This window comes from Microcebus murinus, chromosome 10, assembly GCF_040939455.1.
Source record: "Microcebus murinus isolate Inina chromosome 10, M.murinus_Inina_mat1.0, whole genome shotgun sequence".
Lineage (NCBI taxonomy): Eukaryota > Metazoa > Chordata > Mammalia > Primates > Cheirogaleidae > Microcebus > Microcebus murinus.
This window is the reverse complement of record NC_134113.1, coordinates 32543221-32553932: the sequence shown is the minus strand read 5'-3', so window position 1 is coordinate 32553932 and position 10712 is coordinate 32543221. Positions and strand designations below refer to the sequence as shown.

Sequence of the window (10712 nt, the reverse complement as noted above, 5' to 3'; positions counted from 1 at the left end):
TTTTAGGACTTACAAACCTAAGAAATCACTGATGTCATGCATTCATCTGGAAATTTTGCTTAAATATTAGAAATAACAGATCTCATGTTTCATAAAATCAAAATGACAACTTTTTGGAGTGGGGGAATGGGAGGAAATGGGGAAAGAATGACACTGAGAGTTCTTTTCCAGTATGCTGTGTACAGCACTGCTTTTGAATGATGCCTTCTGTGCGTCACAAACGCAGAGGAGCAGTAGCAATTAGGGAAGATCGTCATTTTCACTCAAGGTTCAGAAGTGGGGGAGGATAGTGGGGACAAAGGAGGAAGTGGGGAAAGGAGGGGAGGGATAAAGGTGAAGGCAGGGCACATCCTGAAAAGATAATCCCTGTACAGTCATGACATCATCCTCCTGCATATATATATATAGGGAATGGCTAGAGCATCCCTCATAGTTCACTCACTTTCAAAGCCAGCTGAAGGCAAGAGGAAGAGCTGAGAGAGCCCATTTCCTTGTGTTTCTGACTTTTATGGCCTTGGCTTGCTAGACGGCTGAAAGAGATGATGGCAGCAATGAAAATCCAGCTGATATGCATGCTACTCCTGGCTTTCAGCTCCTGGAGTCTGTGCTCAGGTAAGTGAAACTGCATTTCACAACTCCCTGAAGTGATTTCTTTTTCCTCTTTTGTGGTGTGTTGCTATTTAATGTATCCAAGGAGAAGAGTTACTCCCTCTTATTCAGGATTTGCTTTTTAGTGATAGCAACTGTGAATATCTTCTCTCTCTGTCTTTATGATGATAAGAACTGAGAGATTTATTTTCCCTTTTTAAATCTGCAAAGCAAAGAGAAAAGGGATTTCAATGAAATACTGCATGCCCCCCTTTGGAATGCAACCACTAGAGAAGAAAACACCAAACTTTGATTTAGGGTGGTCATTATCTAATGAGAAGTACAGAAGCAGTGGCTGTCATTGTGCAAACCCATCATTAAAACCGATTCTATTCAAAATGCTTTACTCTCATCCTTATTCAATCTCTTAGGAGTCAGTGGCTTCTCCCTCCCTTGCTCTTATAATTGTTCCCAAATTATCTTCTTAAGATAACAAATAAAGTGAAAATTGATGATTAATACATAAATGAATGAAGCATTATTTGTATAAAACTATTTCTCCAAAAATACCAAAATATTCCAAGTCTTTTTGAGAATACATTTTACATAGTCTGTCTGTGTGAAAAGTAGGCATGCAATTAATTTAATCATTTGGTACTTTTGGCATTCATTTAAGTTGCTACAAATTTAATTGGAAAATTAGTATTCTTATATTAATGGCTTTAGAATGTTTGGCTTTAGAATGTTATATATATGATAATAAGGAAAGGTTATATTACTAAATATCTATCAATAACTCACCTTGAATATCAGATTTAAGTTTAAAGAAGTAACATGAAATATTAAACCATTGCAAAATGCTCTGATTAATGTTTAAAATATATTTGCATGATCACATCAAAGTGAAAAAAAACTTAGGGGATAAATGCAGCAAACATAATTTAACCTGTTTTATGCTTTTATGAGTATATCTCATACATATGACATTGAAATGTTTAATTCAAACTAATGCTATAATTTTATTTACATTATGAAATTAAAATATAGAAGATTAAACTGATTTATGCAAATTTTAAAATTTATTTTAATCATTAGAAAAGGACCTTGAACTTCTAAATTTGCAAATCTTTGATGAGACAAACATTGACTTTTCTACAGTTGTGACTTTATCTGATAGTTATGTGAGATTAAAGATATACTTAAGAGTATGTGAAAAAAAACTGAGCTGTTGATTAAACACTGTGTTTACTAATTCTTGAAACTACTTGCTATGATGAACCAAAAGTTATAGAGGTTGTGATCTATATTGTTCATAAATAATTAACAGAATATGCCATTTGTTTTGAAAAACAGATTACGTCTCTAACAAATAGGGAAAAAAGATCTATGTTATGATTTAGTTTCTAGTTCAATTTAACAAATGGTTTCTCCAAGTATGACGCTTCTTTTCAATGAGTTTATAGTGCAAGGAAGATAGAGTAATTTTTAACTTCTGCCTTGTTTTATAACATATAGGTCAGGGAGTATGAATTAAGCCACTTTATTATCATGTTTTATAACTTTAACTACCTTATTATATTTTCTAGATTTTTCCTTCTTTGTAATATTTTCATTAATGGAAACTTAGAATATTCTTAAAAAATAGAGATCTGTATTCAACACTATTTTACATATGTTGATGGACAGCTCCACTTTTGCTTAAACAATTTCCTTAATTGCCTATGATAAAATTATGCCTATGCATAATTCTAAATTTTTGCTAATGGTACAAAAACAATTCTTTCAAAGTGTGTTTTGTAAAATAGCATCTCAAATTAATCTCAGTATCTTTACATCTTTATTATTTTAAAATTACCAGTAAGCAATTCCCTCTGTTTTTTTCTTGAAAAAGTCTCTTGTTCACATATTTTTATTATGTTGTTTTAAAAATATTAATATACATATTTCCTATATATGTAAACTATTGCTGATAAAAATAAAGCACTGTAGCATATTTGATGAAATCTCTATTAAAAGACATATTTTTTTTTACTGACTTTCAGAGATTAAACAACTTCAAATTAATAGCTGTCTTGGCAAATAATCATATGATTATTTTCTTAGAAGTGCCTCTACTATTCTAGTTGCCTCCTATTAGCCTAAAATAAAACTATAATTTGTTTTCTCTAAATACTATTTTAAAGAGAATAAATACATAGAAAAGGCATTAAATGTCCAAGACTATTTTTTTAGATTAATCTAGAATCTGTATATTATGATATAATTATATGGTATGTGATTATATAGTAAACATGTGGTTTTGATTTTACTCAGATTCAGAAGAGGAAATGAAAGCATTAGAGGCAGATTTATTGACCAATATGCATACATCAAAGGTAACTTTTTCTTTTCTTTGACCCTGGGTTGAAAAACATATGAACTTTCATCCTAAACATGATGTCCTTTTCCTGTAGTTATAACTTCCCATCAAGATTGAAAAGTTCCTTGGGAGGCATTTCCTTTCTTGGGAAACTTTTCTTTTAGTTCAAAGAAGTTAAGGGTGTTGATATGACAGGGAAAGGAACTATAACAATTATCAATCATCATATTGCAACTTTAATTAAGTAGTCACATATTATTTATGTTGACATGTAAATGTATTTAAAGGAACTTGTTTCCATTTTTTAAAAAATTGGATATGATGAAAGATTACTGGCCTCAGCTTAAATGGCAACTAAATGAACTTTTTGTCATTTCTATTATATTGAGGGAAAGAAAAATGTGTGCCTAAATTAAAAATAAATGTTCATGACAACCTGTGAAAGAAACGAGGTAGAGAAGAAAAAGCAATAAACTGGCAAACAGGAGCCTTAAGATCTAATCCTGAAACTATGGCTTATGAGCCAGTTGATCTTAAGCAAGTAGGTTAGTTAACACTGCTTACCTTTATTTCCTTACTCTTAACTACAGGGGTTGGAGTTCATGATCTAGACATTTACAGTTCTGCAATGTGTTTAAAAATTATAGAAATGCATTCTTAATTGTTTGTCTAGATTTTAATTCTCCCTATAACAGACATGTTATCTGTACCTGCTTTCTCTCTCTCTCTCTCTCTCTCTCTCTCTCTCTTTTTCTTTTAATTGAGCCACACACAATTTGGTATTCTGGGCACTATTATTTTTTGTTGGGATCTTGAAAACAAGTTCCCAACCTGCACATAGGAATAAAACTCTATTAGAATACACATGATTACCATTCTACCATATAATATTGATTATTCAGAGTAAGTCAATCGTTGTATTCTAATATGAAGCAGTCCACTGATGCAATCGTTGTTATAGCACCACTGTACCAAGGCTGAGTACTCAATATATGTTATGGTGGAAAAGTAAGTACACACAACTTTCTGATTTCTGAAGTGTTGTTTCAACTCAAGTTCTGCCATTTCAGATTCCTCTTCCTTGATTGAAAGAGCAAGTTGTAGTAATGCTACAATAATAGCATAGTAATAGTAAACAATAATACCTAGTATACAAGTAGGATTATGCATGATAGTGGGAAGGAAAAATATCCATTCTTATGTGTATTTGAGAGTGTAGGACATTATTATCTGAAAGCTCACAAAGATGTATTTTCTACTATGGTACTTAGACATTTTTGAAAGCTTTAAGCACATATACATTTCTATAATGGCCCAGAGCTACAAAAATTGACCAGATTGAAGCCCGATGTTACCATAATTGGTAGATTTAATATAAAACAAATTTAGTTTAGTAACTAAAACTCCATGAGTAAATATATTTAACCTATGCTAACAGAGTCCTTGTTTAACACTCAATCAGAATAGCAATGGCTACAATCTCTTCAACTCAAAACTAGGAAGACAATTGAAGTCAATAGTCTATGATGGAAAATGGAATATATTAGAATGCCTTGGAGTCTTGGTATAGATTTTTACCTCTAATTTCCAAGTGTACGTGGACACATAAAGGTCCTAAATAATCTCCAAAATGTGACATAATTTGGGGAGTTCTAGTTACTTTGAAAACATGTGAGAATAGAGTTGTGATTCCTTCTCTGGCCAAGATACTGCGAAGAAAAAATGATACCAGTATATAGAGGAATTTCACTTCCTCTTATGAGAAATACATAGCAAAAGTATAGGCATAATTAAATTTTTCTTTTTCATTCAGTCATGGGATATAGCTCTAAAACAGATCAAGAAAAAAATTTTAATTTCAAGTCCTCCTTTTAATTGAGATAAATGACCAGGCAACACTAGTCCTTACATTCTTTTAAATAAATACAGTGTTCTGTGGTCAAATTAGTTTGGGGGACATTGGATACTATATTCAGCACCATTGAAAAGTCACAATGAATATTTGCATGTAAAAAGCTTGAAGGATACCTAAATTCAAGAATTAAATTTAAAATTTTAAATTTAAATTCCACTTTAAATTTCCTTTAAGCTCAAATTTTCCAGTTTATTTGAGAGTGGAACTCCTTTTCGAAATTAATGAATACAGAACTAGCGTTCTAAGGAACCAACTTTGAAAACCATTAAAATAGCAGATCTCTAAAGAGCTTTCCAAATGTATAGTATCCCATTAATTGGCAGGGCATCCGATATTGCTGCCATGAAATGGAACATATTGCTTCAATAATAGTCTTCCATAGCAGAAAAATTCAAGCAATGGCTATATAACCATATTCAAGGGGCATAATAGAAAAGATTTCCAAGCTGTTTGAAAATGTAGCTATAGCAAACATATTTTTACTCATAATTTACATGCCCTTAGGGTAAAATTTCAATCAAAGAGTATGCACATTTATAATTTTAATATATATTGTTAAAATATCCTTCAAGAAGTTATACCAAACTATACCTAGAACAACAAATATATAGGAAAGGAACACCTACTTCCTCATGTTGTTACCATTAAGTATACTCATACTTCTTAAAGTCTTTCAATCTGATAATAGTCAAATTGAAATTTATTCCATATATTTCTTTGCTATATTTCTTCTTTGATGGGCAATTCTGTAATTTTTCTGTTCATATCACTTATTCAAGGTTTACATTTTTCAAGTTTTTTTTTAATTGATATGTCACCATTTTCTTTTTGAAGAACTCCACCTTTATTAAGGATATTAACATTTTGTGGCAGCTTTGTCTACATAGCTTGCAATATATCAAGAAAGGTTACAACTAGATCCATATCCAGATTTCCCCATAGCTAATTTCCCCAAAGTACTTGAAATGCAAATTTTGCTATATGCTATATAGCCATGTGTATCTGGATCAATTTTTGAACACTATATTCTCTTGTGTTGGGTTTTATGTTTATTATTGCTCTATTAATTTACCTCTTTGGTTACTGCAAATTTAAAACATATTATAATATTTGGTAGAGTAATCCTTTATTATTACCTTTCAATTTTTCTAATTCTTCTTGGTTGTTCTCACACATTCATCCTTCCAAATTAATAATTATTAATAATTAGTTATAATTATTTTGCCAAATTCCCTTCTCCAATTTCCAGTCTCTTCATACTTTCCCAACTGGGACAATGATTTGCATTTGCATTATATTGAAAGGTAAGTCAGAGAAAATCATGACCTGATATTATTTTTATTAAGTCTTCCCATCATGTGTTTGTGATCATTTAAATTTCTTTTATTTTTAATATTCCTTCAGGAAAAATTTATGCTTTCTTTTCCCTATGCCTTTTTAATTTTCTGTTCATTTTTGTTAATTATTTCACAGTTTGGTTCTCCTTCCTCCTTATGTTTTCTTATTGATCATTGTTGACATGTAAGAAAGTTGTTAATTATGGTAATTATGATTTAACACAAGTTATTATTAAAAAGAAAGAAAATTCCACAAAATATTTTAATTTGCAAATAAATAAATTGATCAGCTCTGATGCTGCCCATGACAACTATTAATCTGTGGAATATATTAATAGCCTCACGTTATTGTAATTGTCCAAAACTATTAATATCATCTTAGTCTCTGCTCCATTACATAGTAAGCAAAAATGTAACATAAAGAAAGTGGTAGTTTTTAATTTTTAATTTTTAACTGTTATATATAAATACATATTTATATACATACATTTATATTTCTACTGTCACTTCTATTTTCTTAATTCCTTGGTTTTCTCTGTGTGTTTATGTGAGTGCATATGTATATGTATATAACTTTATTGCATTCTATTAAATAGAGGATTTGAAATATTGACATTATGTAACTTTGTGACATGACTATGCTAAATTAACAACACTGTATTTATTAGACTAGAGTAATAATTATATCCTCACATGTAATGGTTTAGCACAAAAGTTTATTTCTTATTCATATAACAGAGTTTTAATTCCAGACTTTTTTTTCTATACTTCAGATCAGTAAAGCAAGTGTTCCCTCTTGGAAAATGACCCTGCTAAATGTTTGCAGTCTTGTAAATAACCTGAATACCCAAACCGAAGAAACAGGAGAGGTTCGTGAAGAGGAGCTCCTTATAAGAAGGAAATTTCCCACTCCTTTAGATGGCTTTAGCTTGGAAGCAATGCTGACAATATACCAGCTCCAAAAAATCTGTCACAGCAGGGCTTTTCAACATTGGGAGGTAAAACTAAAACAAAATATGGATATAATTATAGATATACTATTAATAGGTCTCATTTATATTGATTTTTAAAAATCCTGTTTATTATTATAACAGGAAGACCTATAAATATTAAAGAGGAATAAACCATATGTTGAGGTCAACATTCCTTCAAACCTTCAAAGTGTCTTCAAATATTTGGAGTTTAGTAAAATATTTTTTTTCAACCTTAAAAAGGAGATTTGAGCCATATGCTTTTATTGTGCTTAAGTGGTTGACATGCTTAGGAAATTTTTGGTGGTGGTGGCATGTCTAAGAAATAAGGAACATTTGCCTAAAATGTTCAAATACAAAAGATTCTAAATAAAACTGGAATGATAAGGATGCATATTCCTATCCTATATTTTTATTTAGATAAAATCTCTATTTTTATTTGCCTGATATATTAAAATACAAATGAAAACTTTTGTGTTTTATTCCAGTTTTATTTGGAAAGTGTTGTGCTCCGTGTTTGTTTATAGGCAAGTACACATAACTTTGTGTGTATATATGTGATAATGTACTTACAAAACACTTTATAATTAATTGGCTTAATATATTTTGCTCCAAAAGATAAATTGGTGCTTTGAAAAGATATGGAAAAATTCTGGGCTAAAGAAGGGGTGAGGAGAAGAGAAATAAATACTTAAAGGAAAAAAATATTTTAAAATTTTCTCACAAGGGGAAACATTTCTTTCATATTAATTTCTAAGAGAAATTTGCTTAATGTTTTATATTCTGGATTTACACCAACCTTGAGGGTTTGAGAGTGCCTTCTTGGCTAATATAATAAACTTGGGACTGATTACAACAGAGGTACCCTGTAGACAAGAGGAAACACAAGCAGAATTTCTAGTGTTTATTCTAACTGGTAAATAAAAAAGATGTTTTACAAACAAAAAACCTGAAAAGGCCAGTTTTAATTTTACATGCTGTATCACTCATCCTTTAATTTCAATTCCAGCTAAATGGTTTAGTATTTAAAATATTTTAGCACAATAAAATTTGAAAAGTATAAATTGTACTGTAGGAAATTTCAATTATGTGCTATTAATCCAGAAAAAATAACCTCAATAAACTATTATGCAGACAAATCAAGTGCAAATAAAATTGAAACTTTTTCTATTTTAAATGTTATTGAGTGATTTAAAAATAAAATGATAATATTCTTCTGAGCATTGTACAAGTAATTATAGACTATGCACAAAGAAACTAAAGATTAAGAAACTAGATTGTCTGACAGTAGCTGATTTTCCCTCTCTGAAATTTAATAGCTGTGGGTTGAAATAAAGTACTTGATGATATGATTTTATGCATATGCATATAATTTAAAACTTATTCTTCTGTCAATATTTGTTATAGTGACCCAAAGTTTAGAAGAGAAACACAAATATGAAGAAAATTCTTATCTTGAGCATTTTTAAAAATTTCATGTAAATTGTGTGTAAAATTCTGGAAAGAGTTCTTACATATTTTATGCTAGTTGAACTTTTTGAGTTAGAACAGTATCAGAAAAAGTATAATTAATTTTATAATGGACATATTCAATGAAATATTAGGCAATATTCTGCATGGAAATTAAATCCCCCCTTAAGTTATTGAATCTGAACTTGCTTTTAATTATTAAGCACCACAATCGAAGGAGATTTTCATCATTTAAATAGAGCTTTCCCATACATTGATTTCAACGAAGTTAGGCAGAGCAAGCATTTCTCCCTCTATTGAGAAATGGATCCTTGGAATGACTTTCAAGTCAAAACAGTAATTGACTACCAAATCCTGCTACCTTTGCAGTCAAACTTGGTTTACCAGATTCAAAACTATATTTGTTGCAATATATAATGTGTTTCATACAATTTTGAACATTCTATCATACATTTAGCCTAAAAAATACTTAAAGGTCTATTTGGTATGTTCCTTCCATTAGAGGGATTAGTGTATAGCTTGAAGTATACAGAAATTTTTATAAAAGGCTAGCCTACTCACCTAGGAGGACACTGAACTCAGAATCAGAATGATCATGTTCTCATGCCATGTCAGCCACTTGGTAGCCATCTGTCCTTTGACAACACTTAATTTCTTTGAACTTCATGTATCTCATTTATGAGATCTCATATCTCATATCTCAAGATATGCCTTGCTATCTTTACAGCAAATAAGATAAAAATGTAGAAAAATGCTATGAAGTCGAAAATTTTACTCATATAAGTTACATTTATGTTCTTTCTATCTTGCAGTTAATTCAGGAAGATATTCTGGATACTGAAAATGACAAAAATGAGAAGGAAGCAGTCATAAAGCGAAAAATTCCTTACATTCTGAAACGGCAGCTGTATGAGAATAAACCCAGAAGACCCTATATACTCAAAAGAGATTCTTACTACTACTGAAAAGATTAATGTTTTATTTCCATGTGATTATGATTTCAATCATTCTTTAACTAAATATCAAATTATATTTGTGTGAAAATTTGATAGAACACACTCATTTTGTTTCTTCTACAATTGTGATTTCTTGAATGTGGTTTTACTGCATTAATATAAATTAAAATTCAACTAAATGTTTTCAAATAAATCTAGATCTTCAGCATGATGTGTTGTGTGTAATTGGAGTAGATGTTAAGTCACATATGGAATGTTTTGTAACTTTGCAAAACACATTATTTAAAGTCACATGTTTGACATTTTATACCAAATTATAGGACATCAAAGTGCTACAGTGAAGTGCTAGCATACATAATATCATTAACTCAAAACAAAGCTATAGCACCTCTTTAATTATTTGTCTGAATGTTTTATTGAACTGAAAGAATACACACTGTTTTCAAGATTTACTTGGTTATCATTCAGATATAGGAAAAGTAATGTGGTAAAATAGGACCATCTGAAAGAATGATTAATGAACTATTGTTAATTATGCCTATTTTAATGCATGAGCTTCAACTGAATTTTTTGTCTGTTAAATGAACTTAATAGCTAATAAAAAGACAACAAGCCTTTAGAGTCATATGTATCTTTGTAGATTTACTTCCATTAGAAGAGTTACTTTTTACTGACTTTTTCCTCTTTTCACATTTTGATCCAGTAAATAAGACCTTTATTTTTAACTTCACTGATGTATTTGTGTGACTGATATTTTTCTCTACTAGGAGGTAATATTTGAGCTATACTTGAAATAACGCCTCCTAAATTTTCTTTAAGACCATATTTATGATATCATAAGCCCTCATAGCCTTTGCATTTCATCATTATTAGTGACTTTCTTTTTTTTTTTTTCTTTTTTTTGAGACAGAGTCTCGCTTTGTTGCCCAGGCTAGAGTGAGTGCCATGGCGTCAGCCTAGCTCACAGCAACCTCAAACTCCTGGGCTCAAGTGATCCTACTGCCTCAGCCTCCTGAGTAGCTGGGACTATAGGCATGCACCACTATGCCTGGCTAATTTTTTCTCTATGTATATTAGTTGGCCAATTAATTTCTTTCTATTTATAGTAGAGACGGG

At 30.5% G+C, this 10712-nt stretch overlaps 1 protein-coding gene across 1 annotated transcript; it reads left to right on the top strand.

Annotated features, from left to right (window-relative positions):
• The first annotated feature begins 274 nt into the window (after positions 1-274).
• NTS (neurotensin) lies at positions 275-10221 on the top strand. Its single transcript, XM_012740847.2, has 4 exons — positions 275-612; positions 2902-2963; positions 6973-7197; positions 9453-10221. Exons 1-4 carry the CDS (start codon positions 540-542, stop codon positions 9603-9605), a joined length of 513 nt encoding a protein of 170 aa, XP_012596301.1. The 5' UTR covers positions 275-539; the 3' UTR covers positions 9606-10221.
• The last annotated feature ends 491 nt before the right edge of the window (positions 10222-10712 follow it).